General features: G+C 36.5%; 1 protein-coding gene across 1 annotated transcript in view; it reads right to left on the reverse strand.

Moving 5' to 3' along the window:
* The window catches only part of fibcd1a (fibrinogen C domain containing 1a), a 94309-nt gene that overhangs the window by 25934 nt on the left and 53293 nt on the right, over positions 1 to 15082 (reverse strand). The window contains exon 5 of the mRNA XM_056730076.1: positions 8445 to 8541. Coding sequence (XP_056586054.1) covers positions 8445 to 8541 — 97 coding nt within the window. The remainder of the gene's footprint in view (positions 1 to 8444; positions 8542 to 15082) is intronic.

Genomic DNA, 15082 nt, shown 5'->3' on the forward strand with positions numbered 1-15082 from the left:
CTAATAACTGCACAAATGTATGTGCGTTCTGTAAGCTACAGTGAACACAACAGAACATCTGTCTCTTACATATGTGCAATGTAAACATAAAACATGATGCATTTATGTAGTTTTAACTGTTTAAGGCTATGAGGGTTCAGTCAGTGGAGGAAGGAGGATTGACAGTGTGATGTGATCCCCATCTCTGCTTACACAAGCACTATGCAAAAGCATATAGAGAAAACAAGCACAGCTCTTTACTAAAAGCTACTGTTAAGAAAACAAAGCATACATCTTGTGCAATTACTGCCTGTCATTTAAGTTGTGACAAAACATGTTTTACATATTTTAAGTTGAATGTGTAAAATAAAGTACAAGTTGAATTTATAATGCGTTTAATAGAACACAAGTTGTGTTTTTAAGGTGAATACATTTAAAATATTCCCTACATAACACATTACGATAAATGACTTTGACTTCATTGTTTTTGCGCCATAAAACCTCTTGTTGACATTACATAATAAAGATTGTGATGAAACTAAAAATCATTTACCGTTATATTAAGCAGCTATTTCAAAAGCAGTGCTTGAGAGTAATTGAAATGATGAGAACCTTGTCGGTAGGCAGGCTATAGTTAGATACGGCTGTGTGCCAGTGTTGGCATACTGTATTTTCAATTATTGCTCCAATCAATACACAGTCATCTCATAAACAAAAAAAACTATTAGAAGATCACCTACAAAAACTTGTCACGGCATGCAAGATATTCAGTAAAGGATTCTTTCCCCCATCTGTGATTGAGCAGACTACAGCATCAACTGCACTTTAAACTGCTTAAAAATGTACGTTGACAGAAACATTACGCCGGAGTATCTGTACAATGGAGAGCCGCTGTATTGACTCATGTTCTTTGAAATCCTCCGGTCTTTAAACACTGAAGAGGTCACAGCAGTGAATTCCTCCGTCGTGTGGAAGTAAGCAATAATAGTGTGATTCAGAAGGGAGAGCTTACACACACGCGTGATAAAATCCAGAAGAGGAGACATGCGGCGAACTGAAAATATGTTTGTCAGCAGTATCCCGGCCATACATCTTAATGTAACATCCAGGGGATTTTGGGAGTGTAATACTGTAGCGAGATAGAGATAGAGAAAATGAGCGACTGAGAGAACAAACATTGCATTAAAGAGGTAGGGCTGCGATAAAGAGGGAAACCAACAAAGCTTTCATTTACATGAGTCACGAGAATTAGAAGGGGTTTCGGCGAAACAAATGTTGAAAATGTAATATGAGAAGCATTAGAAAGAAGTCCACAGCACGAGCTCCTATCACAGAGTGGTTCATTCTGGATGCTGCCCGAGTTGTGGAATGCATAGCAGTCTATTAACAGAGGTGGTGTGTTGAGTAATGAATATAGAGATGTGGAGAAGCACCCAGGAGAGGCGGCCATCTTTTTAAACCCACTTTTTAGAATTCACTCAGCCAGACGCGGGGAACCTGCATGCAGCCCACATCAGCGGTGAGAAAATGCCAGTGACTAAGTCTATTGAAATCAGCGGGAGTTTGACGTCTGAATAAGAGAAGGGGAAGGATAGATTGAGAGAGGAATCATACTGAGACTCTGAGTGTACTGATACAGTAATTATTGGAATACATTCGTTTACAAAAGATGATGTCATTAACCAGAACACAAACAATACATAATAAAAAAAAAATACTGTCAGGCACGATTTTATGAGAAATGGCAGTTTGACGTAGTTGTACGGGGAGTTATTATAATTTTGCTTTTAATTGTATTAATATTTATTGATTATAAATAATATTTACTATTAATATATTAAATTATCTTTTATTTTTATAAATTTTTAGTTTATATTTTAATTATGGTCAAAATTTTAGCAATTTTGTGACATGCTTTTGTCATTTTAGTATTTTTTCGTTTTTTTATGATGCTAATAAGGTTGATATATTGTTTTTCAGCTTTATTTAATTTTTTATTTTGTAATTTAAGTTTATTAATGAAGTGACATTTAAGTTTTTCATTTAGTTAGGGTTAGGGTTAGAAATTTTGGCACAATATTTTCTATTTGACGTCAATAAAGGAAAACTTGTTCAAAGTTTTAATTTGAGTAAACTAAAATAACCTTGGTTGTACAGAATTCGGACTTCAAAATACATAAATATAAAACTTAACTACGTTAGTTAAGCAATCTGAAATTTTATGTTGAAAACATTAAAACGTCACGCCAAAGCATTTCAAAATACAGCTACATCATACGCATAGACTAAACATATACTAAAACTATACTATTCGAGAGAAAACTGACCTAAATTACATATATACAGTATGTATATCAAAAACCCCAAAATGACTTAAATATGATATTATCATATAAACATTTCCAAAATATGAAATATGACTAAAATAAAAACTGTGATAGTGACACAATAAGCTGAATTCACAAAGGAACAAACACAACAACTCCACGACTTGTTTCTCCCGCGACCAGCCTGAATGCTCGAGGCAGAAACACATTTTTTCTCATGCCAAATATGAAAGTTACATGCTCACATCAAGCACCATAAGGAACCTAGAAGCCATCAACACGTTTTCTGAAATTTTGCGCTGGTAACTAAGTCACTTCACATTAACAGCATGCATCCTTTCTTCCCTTCTTCACTTACATGACACATCTGCTCTGTTTCCTCCACAAAACGCATCGGGTCAAAAAGCCCTCAAGATAGCATCTTCACTTATCGCCTGCTAAAGCAAGAGCTCATACATCTGAATGAATTGCAATTGAACATGACTAAGATGTTGACAGAAAAGTGTTCAGCATAAGTGCAGAATGTAATTGAACAGTGCAGATGTCAACTGGAAGACTGGGTTAAAATGAGTCATCCTCTTAAAGGGACAGTCCACTCAAAAATGAAAATTCTGTCAAGTTTTAAAGAAGTAAATTTCGGTAGTCACTGATGTCCCAGAACAGTTTGGTATCCCACATTCCTCAAAATAGTTTAGTTTGTGTACAACAAATGGGTCTTATTTTTCTGCATAGCATTCTATATATAGACTGACAGCATTTGTCCCGACCCCTGTACATTTTTCTTGCCAAAAGAATGTTCATAGGGTCAGCCAAAACAGTCTGTTGCACTTCTCAAACATTTTCATTGAATAATGTTTTCACATATCTGAGTTAATACCTGTCAGGGCATTGAGAAAGCATTTTAACTCAGAAAAGCTAGGAATAAGTGAACAGCATTACAAAATCATATATATATTTTTTTATGTTAAAATACTTTCCTGTACACACAGCCACATTTAAGTTACAGTCATCAAAATGTTAAACTGTACCATCTGATCTTTGACAAATAAAAATGTGTCCAGTAAAACGAAAAGCTGAATCTGTGCTGTAAAAAACTGTGCCAACTTATAACTTCTGTCAGGGCAAATTTGTGAAAAATTGAGGCTTGTGCAGATCGATGAGATTATAAGTTAAGATGCTCGTTTCTGCTGACTGCAGGCTGGACTGGATTTCGGGAATGTGATATGATGACATCAGGGATTTGGCTGGATTGAAAGCATTCTTTTCTACTGAAAGAGAATGCCGGAAAAAGATTGCTTAAAGTAACTGCCCAAAATGATTTTAACAAAGCTATGACAAAAGCCTATTTAACCAAATCATTTTTAGCTTTATTTTGAGTCGTGTAATATTTCATCAAAACAAAAATCAAATTACTCTGCTTAAAAATAATGCTTGTTTTCTCATTCTGCAAAAATGCAGGAATGTTATGAACTTCCATGTTGAGATTTCTCGCCTTTAAAGGCGCAGTTTGTTATACCCGCCGTCACACATTCAAAACAGATATTTTCAAAACAACAACAACGGCGTAGCTTGATGAAGCTAAAATAAAAAGATCTGGCTAAATCAAAATGATTGACGTGATTTCAGGCTTATTTTTTGTTTTATTTCCTTTGGGCCAGTGAGGGTCTATTTTTTTTTGCGCTGAAGTAAATAAAAAGAATAAAAGATCCGGCCAATCAGAGGCCCCTAAACAGGTGGGGCAGTAGCTGCAGCTGTGTTTTTGGTCACGCGGATATGATGTTATTGACAGATGACAGCCAGGCACGAACCTGTGTCACTGCTTAAAATGACAATTTTCACACGATTTACAAATTGTTGGAAACATTTGAGATAATGTAAGTACTCAAATAAACAAAATATATAAAACTGGCCTGGTGGTTTTACAAACTGTATCTTTAAGTGGAGAAACCAACAAAAAAAGGTATTCTCTGTGGTATAAGGAAACATTTAAAATAGTTTCAAGTAATATCTTCATGAAAAAAACAGCCTGAAATGGTAGTCTGGTAGTAGTGAAGTAATTAAAATGAACTTAATTTAGGAAGAACAAAAGTCTAAGCGGCTCCTCACAAGTCTACATGCACATGTTTGGGTGCGTGAGCTTTTGATGCGCGCTAAAGTTTTTGTATCGGCAGTGTGTAAATATCCTGAAGTTTTAGGGTGGGAATGACTTATTATAACTAATTCAACAGAATTATGAGGAAATCACTGATAAAAGGCTTATTTATAGCGCTCTGGGAGGCTGATCATGAATGGATATGCTAATACACTACAAAAGAAAAATGATGGAATGGTAATTCGAACCTCTCCTTTGATGACACAAAAATACACTCTTGTGCATTAATATTCATAACCCCCCCTTAAAATTCCACTTAAATTTATGCATAGCCAAGTATTTCATGCAAATTGCTAATGGGCCACTAAAAAGATCTCTGCGTGAATCGCCCCAAAGAAGCTCGCGAGTTTAAGTAGCTCAGAGAAACTTCTGATTGGTGAACTGTGCTCCGGATCCTATTTGTCTGAGGTGAGAGGCTAGATTGTCTCTTGCTAAAGGGCCTCTGCCCTCACTGGTTTACCTGTCACCTTATTTTTGATGAGTCGGTGTTGTCGATGTTCTCTGGAACTCATTTCGTCAGCCCTGGAGGTTAATTGTCTCTGGTTTCCTCGGTTCTCTTATTGATTAAGAGCGTGGGTTGGTCCAGCTCACCTCTTTGGTACCAATGGGCATCCTCATCACAAAGCAGTGCCTTGAACCCTGTCACTCCAGGGAGGACTGTTCCATCCTGGACTTCCCCACAGGGACCGAACCCCTGAACACTAACACAAGTAATATCCCATGCTGAAGGGCCTGTGGGATTGCTCAAGGCTGGACTTACTCATTGTTAGGAGTAAAAAGAACAGGCCATGGGAAAAGTCATTCTCAGCCACAGTGGGTGTGATAGACGCTGCTAGCCAGTGCCGTCCTGCCCTTTCTGAAAAGCTGTCAATCTTTCCGAAATGACACTTTGTAACAGACCTGCCACAGCCAATCAGTGCTGACTGAGACACGAGCTCCTGAGCGCGCAGTACAGAAAACAACGGCGGGAACTGGACCCATCACATGTCGGGATCTGACATGATTGTCAGGCGAAAAACAGAAAAACGAAATGCATTCCGAAAGCACTGTCATCACAGGAAATATTTTCCTTTTTCTACGAAAGTAAAGCGACTTTGCGATAAATAAATGAAAATAGATCATAAATGAAAATGACGTTTAGGCAAGCACTTGAACGTGGCATAAAAACATACAAACCACAAACTTTTTCTTAAGGCTATAACATCCTTCAAATTCAAATGCAGTTCACACAAAAATGAACATTTCATTGTTTGCTCATGTTAAGGGTTCAGATCCGTTTGCTGATTTTGACATTTTTTGGTAAGTTTTTATTTTTGACTTTTTTATGTGTATAAGTTGTTAGAATACTTTTTGGTGTTATATTATGGTTTGGTGTTATAAAGTAAGGGCGGGTCTCACCAATAGAGTTTTGATATCTCTTTTATATTTGTTTGAAGAGTTTCAAACTGTGAGACCACTAACATGAGGACAAAAAGTCCCAGATTTTATCGTTTTGCTCCTAATGTTAATGTGTTGTGCGCCGTGATGTGATGGAGACGGCACACCACACACCAACAGATTTTCAAAGAGTCCAGACTGTGAACACAGGAAATCTCGCAAATTCTCTCGAGAATACTTTTATTTCACTGTACGTTTATTACATATGTGCTCATTATAAACAAATGTGTGCATAACCTTTGATTTGATTTTCAAATACTTATCTATGAGAAATTGCTCAAGAGGCACGTGCTCAAGCATTTAAGGTGGAACAGCACTAGATATAATTTAAATGCAACTTTCAAATATTGTTCTATTTATGTCTTCACCGTAATTAAAAAAGAATATTAAGACTCAACAGTACAGCAAAAAAATATCTGTTATCATCTGAAAGAGTCCACTTGCTCAATCTCCAGTGGACCTTTCTTCCTGTTACCTCAAAGCATCATCACACGGACTCCTACCACTATTGTGATACAGCGGATCACTCGCCCATAACCTGATTCTTTTTTTATTATTCGTAAATGCGATGATAGGAATGCTTTTGGTTTGGAATGCTTTTGAGAGAAAATTCACAGGAAAAGAAAAGGGTTTGGTTGAAGTCATGACTACGCTTGTTATGCTTCTCTGAGCCGGCTTTCTGATTGGATATCGTTTCACACCACTTGACAATCAACAGAGTTCTTGTGCGTTTGTCCTCTGAGTTTCCTCCGCACATCAGGATTTCTGATTGTAAATTTTCAAAATGTTTAATACGATTCGCAATCGGGGCGGCTGCGATGTTCTTCTGATCAGGTTTATTCACTATTAACACAAATCATACTACAGGAAAATCTAATAAAATAATCTGTTGGCTTGTTTAAGATCATCAGGAATCTACACAGGAAGGGGAGAAATTGGCCCGATTATATTGTGGTGAGGCTCGGCATTAGGTGTATTAGGTGTATTTTTTGCCAATTTTAAAGCTGCAAATTGTAAATTAATATAGTTAAAAAAGAACAAAAATCTGTGCTTTTTTAACCTTAAACATTTTTTGTAGTCTGAGTTTTGGGTCAGATTTTGCAATACCTTATTATATGGTTACAAATACAGTTATTTTTAAAAACGTTAAGATAAGTATTTAAAGTAAAATGCTATTTTGTTTTAAACAGAAATGGCGATTACGTTATAAATCAAATCTGCACAATAAACTTCATTTTTTGCCTATTTTAAAGATGCAAATCGTAAATTAATTTTGTTTAAAAGGAACAAACATCTGTGCTTTTTTATTTAATCTTAATAAAAATTATAATCTGAGTTTTCGGGTCAGATTTTGCAATAATTTATTAAATGGTTGCAAACACAGTTATTTTTAAAACTTTAAGATAAGTATTTTAAGTAAAATACTATTTTGTTTTAAACAGAGATGGTGATTACATTATAATAAAATCTGCACAATGTACTTTACTAATATGAAGGAATTTGTCGTTTTAACTGTATTTAAAATTTTGCACTGCATTGAATTACATTTTGGCATTGACGTAAATGTCAGTAAAATAAACAGTTAAAGATCTGGTAGAAATTTACCAGTACATTTTCCGTAATTTTTTTAATGTCCATGCAAAAAAAATGTCATTTAGGTACAGTAAGCAAATAACAAAAACAGTTTTAATTTTTGGGTAAACTATCTCTTCAATCTGAAGAAACTCATAAGAAATTATGTAGAATTCAGACTTGGGATAGAAACAAAATCTGGTTTGTTGTATCACTGGACACTGTGATGAGTTTCCTCACTACATTCAGTCTCTTTAACAAAGCATTCCTCCCCGTACACCCACAACCATCTGCTACTGTACGCTCGGCTCTGGACACACAGCTTGGCATTTGGTCCGAGCTGGCAGCTCACCGTGGCAATAACTGAATGTGCCCGTGTTACTTACAGTTGTCAGCACTAAGGAAAATGATTTAAAAGAGTGACAAGCATGTATTTGTGGGCTGAAAATCTTCTCAACAAACCTTTAAAAACCGTTACTGCCATTCAAAAAGCAAAACTGTTGTGTGTGCATTTTAGTTGACATAAAGCCTTTGGAGTTTGACACTTTGTGTATATCACAGATGAGCTACCGACTCTTATAACTGTTATTTGTTCTTGTGATTACCAATTTAAATGAGTTTCATTTGTGGTAGAAAACATAATTGTGATTTATTATTTATTTTAATGATCTTTTCAATGCACACAATCTTTTCAAAAACAAATGTAATTTTGTATTATAGATTTCACCTAATGATTTCTAAATGCCAAGGACTGGACGCTGAATATTTTTTTTATATATATTCCCACAGCACGCATTGCAAAAATGTTTTATTTTTTACCATGCAGCTATTTAGGCTTTTCATAAATAAACAGGTTTTTTTGTAAAGTTTCAGAAACCAGGTGGATACAAATGATGTACTATAAGAACAATTTTAACTGATCTTCAAATTGCTATTCAACAGATTGTGCTCTAGATAGTTATAATTGGAGGTCTTACCAAGCCAATGTTCTCCTGTTATCTTGCCAAAACCCTCACGGTACGCTTCCCAGTCCCGAAAAAAATTCACAGAGCCGTCTTCTCTGCGTTGAATCACCTGTAAGAACAAGAATAAAATATTGAGCCACAGTCAAATCTTTATTATAACTAAATCCATGAATCTGACAAAATGAAAAATTAATTTATAATATATATTGCACTTATAAACAATGTGCAGGGCAGGTACATATTATACAAAGTATAATATGTATACAAACAACCACTGACTTCCATTGTATGCACAAAACACAAAACCATTGCAACCATTTCTCAAAATATATTCTTTCTCCACTTGTTCCACAGAAAAAAGAGTCATATACAGGTTTGGATTGATGGAAGAAATAATGATGACAATTTTTTATTTTTGGGTGACCTATCCCTTTAAGGCTCTGTTCCAAACTTGCTGCATTATGCCAACATAGACAGCTGCTTTCTTAGTCAGTGTCTCAACGGTCAAGAAACCTCACAGGTAATTGATTTTGATGCTCTACATATTATACAAAAACCAGAACTCTGAATCTTAAATACTAAGACTTCTGATATCTGTAATCTTAAACACAACAAAGCACACACAAATAGTGGCTACATTTGTTCATTTTTAATTAAATTGTCTGATTTCTCCGGAGAAACTTTTCAAACCGCTATCTAGGTAAGTACCTCGCACGGCTTTGAAACAGAGAGTTAGACTTCACATGACCTTATCAGACAGGAGAACACAGCACCAGCTGTCATTGTTCTCTGTCAACCAAAAAAAAAACGCTGAATCTTTAGAAACCGGATCTAGTCTGGAGGTAGGTAGCACACTCATCCATTTCTTGCAGGTAGATCCTTTGTCTTTGCTATGCAGATGTATTCCTTACACTGGGAGAAATGGAGAGGAAGCGTGTAAATTGACTGGCGATGGATGTTTCAGGTGTGCTCGTGTAGAGCGTCAGGCTTCTCTGGGGAAGGTGACACACCTAAAATTCCGACACTAATTGACTCCTGATCCTTTTATAGAAGATTAATCAGGCAGCCCGTGGATCAATGGCTGCTGAAAATGCCAGCAAAGGAGAAGTCTTGCCATCAATGTAAATGAGCAGAGCACATGCTCACCAATGCTTGCCAAGAAAACACACACACACCACGTCTATTGGGAAAGAACCCAGAGGCCCCCGCGGCCCCCCGATCGAAATAAGACGTAAAACTGTTTACATAGAAAGAAAAACACATTCTGACCTGAATACTTAAGTAATATAAAAATAAAACACAAATGTTCCTGTTAATGAAGTCAATGATGATCTCAATGTTTTTTTATGCCTCAAAAATGTTAAATGTAACCCGACACAAAAATCAATCTAATAAAATATTCTTGATCTTGGCAAAACTACATGTGTTTTTGTTATAAAAATATCTAATCACAAAAAAATCTAGATTTTTTTGTCGCTTTAGCATATTCTAATGCACGTCTTATTGTAATACATAATTTAATATTTATTCATTTTAATTACATTTTTTTAATGCCAGTAACATACATTCTAGATTTATTTCGTTATTGAGTTGGAACTAAATTCTAATTAATTGTAAAAATTGAATTAATTGTATTAACTAGAATAATTATAATTATAATATAATTATAAGACAACACAATTTTGTCTTGCAATCCGCAGAGCAACCGAAACGATTTTAAGTATTCAAATTAATTTCATTTGTACAATTATGTTAATACAATTAATTAAATTTGTACAATTAATTAGAATTTAGTTCCAACTCAATAAAGTTGTCAACAAAGTGCAATGAACTTTTCGCTGCATATTGTAACCTCGGCACCACTTTATATTAAACTTCAAATTTTATGGCTGCAATTAAAGCTTTCAAACCTAATCATCTGCAACCTCAACACATCTCTGGATGCAACAACAGCGTATAAAATCAAGTATATATAGCTAGAAGGATTTGCATTCTTGTACATTTTCGCACCCACCAGAATTCCGTCCATTCCTCATTACAGCCAATTTCCATCCAGCTAACAGAAAGGGTTTCATGTGTGATGACACACAACATACAGATTCTGCAGAAAAAGACCTTTGAGTGGGACCTCCCGGGCATGTGGTTTTGAAAAACACAGACGCAGCCTCAATAAAACATGCCAACGCTCAGTTCAGGTGCTTTGGGCTACATTCAAAATTAATGGCTGTGGCTCGTCTCTGAATAAATCCCTTCACCGTTTCGTCTTGCAATCCGCAGAGCAACCGAAACGATTTTAATTATTCACCGTAATCACTGTAAATGAACACAGAGTCACTTTACAGCGCCGAGCTCACTTAATCTTGTACCTCGAGTATAAAATAGGTAATTAAAATACAGGGAAATTGCGTGTCACGATACATATTTCATAAGCTCGCCTTTGAATATTCTCACTGGTGGGGCAGGGCCTGATGAGCGTTTAAGGTGGTAAAAAATCCGTTTCGCATTCATGCAGGCACATCTCGGGGCACCCTTGAGGTTCAGAGAAGGGATATTGAGAGTGATTGATATGCATGGCTGTGGGGCAAACAAGTTTACAAAAGCTTACAGTGGAACCACTGACTTAAAGGAATATCTTGCATAAAAAAAATCAACATTATTTCTATATTTACTCATTTCTAAAACCCGTTTAACTTTCTTTCTTATGTGTAACACAAAGAATGTATATAAGAGTTGATTTAATAATATGGTGATCCGTTCCTATAAATAAAACGGGAATGTACTCAAGGAAGATATATAAAAATAATACCAGAATCAATATGTCATCATGATCGCTGCTGTTCTCACTATTGTGTTCCTCCATCTCCATGCCTCTAATTCCAATGAGATGCACTCCAGCCGATGTGTCCCAAAAGCAATTCCTCCCGTTACAATGAATCTCCAGTGCCAGCGGAGCAGACAACAGCAGACGCGAGACCTTCACCGCAGATGAGGCTCAGCTCCAGATCACAGCATAGGGCCGTGAGTGGTCGTGCACTTTGTCTGACAGACTAACACAGACGGATGACCTTGTTCCACACACGACAAGATGTTCTCGAATCACAATTGTCAAAGACTCCAGGTGTGCAACCTGAACTGAGGCTCAGTACGAGAAGGCAAACTACTACTGAAGTGTATAGTTTGAATATTGTGCTTAGTCTGTAAACTATTGAATGCATAAAATACCTTCTGAACTAGACTTAATGAAGGTCTTTAAGCTATATTTGTGGTAGTTTGATTGAGCACAGATGTTTCTCCTACAATCAAAAAAATCTGCAAATCTTGTTGACATATGGTACGGTCAGAGATTTCAAAAATGCTCTTATGGGTCCTTTTTTAAAGATCCAAGCGCGTGGTCTAAAGCGTTGGGTCGGCACGTCCGGGCACATGGTATGCAGGTTTTCCCGATTCTCTTAATGAGTAATGGGTGTTTTTTGGGAGTAATGTGCAGTAAACCAATCAAAATCTCATCTCTCATTCACTTTAAGAGCCATTTGCGCTCATGCCATTGCGCCATTTATACTCCGAAGAGCAAAGACTGACGCTTCTCCATAGAGGAAACACATTTGCTTATGCGTGAGGTTAAAGCGTGCGAGCAGGAAAAGCCAGATTTTTATCATTATGTACACAATAATCATTTTTAGTACTTAAAAAAAGAAATTTGTGTTTAAAAAACGTTTGTGTGCTGCTGAGCTTCCCTCTGTCTAATAAGTAAAGTGAAAGCGCATTGTGGACCCGCCCAGAGGCGCATTTTCTACTAAAGCCTCTTTAAATAACAAGAGAAATACTCCGCCGTTGATTTAGACCACGTTTGAGGTGGTCTATGGCGCAGTCTATTTTTAGTTTGTCAAAATAGCAACGCACCAATAATGCGCCTTAAAACACCTCTCTTTTAGACCAGCACACACACATGGGCGCATAAATGAGTGCAAATGCAATTCCTTATAAAACATTGCAGAGCAAGACAGGAAAAATCAGAACTGCGTCAGGCTGAAACTAGCAAAAGCACTTAGGCTGCACCTTGCACCGCACTACGCCGTATGTACGATTGGGCCCTATATCTCACAATGCAATGCTGGATAAAACATGCAAAATTAAATTTACAGATGAGCTCCCTGTAACATCTCAATTGTGACAACAAAACTAGTCTTAAAGGCGGGATGTCCGATTTCTCATAGCTGTTGTTGATGTTCAAATCACCAAATTACGCTCATCTTTTACTTTCGTCAGCGCTCGGCTCGACTAATGTCCATCCTGTGCACTGTGCACCTCACTGCTGATTGGCTACAAGGTTGTTTTGGTGCTCAGCCCGACTTAAAGGATCAGACACCCCGCCTTTAAGGATCAAGTGTTCAAAATTGAGATTTTTACACAAGCAGAATAAATTGGCTTTCTATCGATTTATGGTTTCTTAGAATAGGACAATTTTTAGAGATAAAATTCAAGGAGTGCTTATACAACGTTACAAGTTTTTATGATGCTGGAACGATACTTGTTGAGAGAGAGGGTTCGTTTTTCACTACTGTAAGTTAATAGTAGTCAACATGTTCCTGTCAAGAGTTCACTGAAAATGTTTTTAATTGTTTTTTTAATGTGAAATACTGTACATTGAATGTTGTTGGCACAATGACCCGAACTGGTATGCGTTTCCCGAACAACAAAATAATTTGCCGCTAACCACCATAGCACGTTGCATCGTTTGCGAAACTAACTAGCTTATCACCGCTGTTTCCCCAAAACATTGTAACTTTGTCGCTCATCTGTCGTTTGAACCAAATTGGTTCAACAATATAGTTGATGCCGTCACATACAGTAGATGGTGGAGAAGTAATACCGTCTTCTAATTAATCTGATTGATCGTTGGAACGATGGCTTCAGGAAACACTTACCTTGTTGAACTATGCTGGAATGACGAAACTTGCGACCATTGTTGGCTTACGATTCTTTTGGGAAAAGCACCCCTGATCTGTTAATGCAGTTCACATGAGCCACATGCTCAGCAAGAGCAAACCGTACGCATCTCCTTGTTCTCTTAATTATCTACATTTGATTCACGATATTACGGCAGACAGCACACAGAGAGACTGAGGGGAGAGTTGAAACACCTCTAGTGAACTGATAAAAATTTATAATTGTTCTCAAAGGCTGAACCTCCTTCATATTAGCTGAACTATTTCATTTTCTTCAGTTTCACTCAATGTAACCGAGGCAGTGTGTGAAAGATTAAAAGAAGAATTATGTTGAATATTCAGACACGACGGAGCGTTTTGGCTCCCCTGAGAGAATTATATTACGAACTTATTTCACTGAAATGACGCCAGTGGCTGAGTTTAATTCCGAAGGTAGAAAATGTGTCTTTATTGCTCTAACAACACTTCTATAATATCTGATTTATCTCTTGGAGTGCTGGAAATGACCTCTGTAATTTCTCAGGAGATATTCTCCTTAATCTGACTCATTTTTCATTGTTGTGCTTTGTTGGCTGGAGGTGAGCACTAATTCAATTGTTCACAGGATAACCACAGGCTATTCGGATAAGAAATAGAGGAGGCCGGGGATAGTTGTCATGCTTTTTAAACTAGTGAAGATTTTTCAGAGTTATTGCCCAAGGAAAAAGATTTAATTGAACGCATGCTGCCCTGTTGTGATAGCACAAAGTTGTCATAACTGTGAAGGGCCGTTTAAGAACCTGTTGCAGGCATTTGAGCCATATTATGACCGTAAAATAAGTACGCAGCACACAATTTAACAGTGTACATCCTAAATGCTGGGTTGTTTCAAAACCACACTTGGGTAAAATATAGACAAACTTTTAGTTTGCTTCAACAAATTGGTTCAAGCCGGGCTAGGTTTGTGCATTTTTATCCGACCATGGATTAAAGTATTTTTTTTGTGTGTAACATACAATAATATCAGGCCAAAGTTTTGGCACAGTTTATCAAATGACAAAAACCTAACACTTCTTTTTAATCCTTAAACCAAACTTTAACAATTTGGTTAAGAATTTGTTTAAAATGAGTCGCTTAAAACCAACATTAAAGCTTTTGCATAATGTAACTTTTTCTCTATGTAATAGAGACTGTTTTATAAACGAAAAAAGAATGAAAAAATATATCATTATTATGATTTTTATTAAATGTACACAAATTATCTGTTGTATTAAAACAGCGTGTACAAAATAGCCAAGAACCGAAATAAAATGATTATATTTGATCACAACCATTGACAAAAAGCATTTAAAATGAAAGAAAGATACTGATATGGAAATTTATTGATAAGTAGGATTGTAATAGGATTAAGCCATTTAAATGAAATGCATACATACAGTAGACACACTTCTGAATTTAATAAAAATGGATCTGGAAAAAAATGCTTTTTCAAAATGCAATTTAAAAAAACAACCATCAATAACTTCAACAACACTCTCTGCATCGCATCTATTTAACGCAGGTGTTTGCAAAAATAATAAAGTCACGCTCCTCAGGTAAACAGACACTCTGAGCTTGTAGTGGAGCATTTATGAGCTATAAATGCTGGCGAGATGTGGGCTGTTTTTCACAGGAGAGACGTTAGGCAGTGGCAGGTCTGGTTTCATATTGCTGAGAGCAGAGAAA

Source organism: Triplophysa dalaica, chromosome 18 (genome assembly GCF_015846415.1).
Source record: "Triplophysa dalaica isolate WHDGS20190420 chromosome 18, ASM1584641v1, whole genome shotgun sequence".
In the NCBI taxonomy this organism is placed as follows: domain Eukaryota; kingdom Metazoa; phylum Chordata; class Actinopteri; order Cypriniformes; family Nemacheilidae; genus Triplophysa; species Triplophysa dalaica.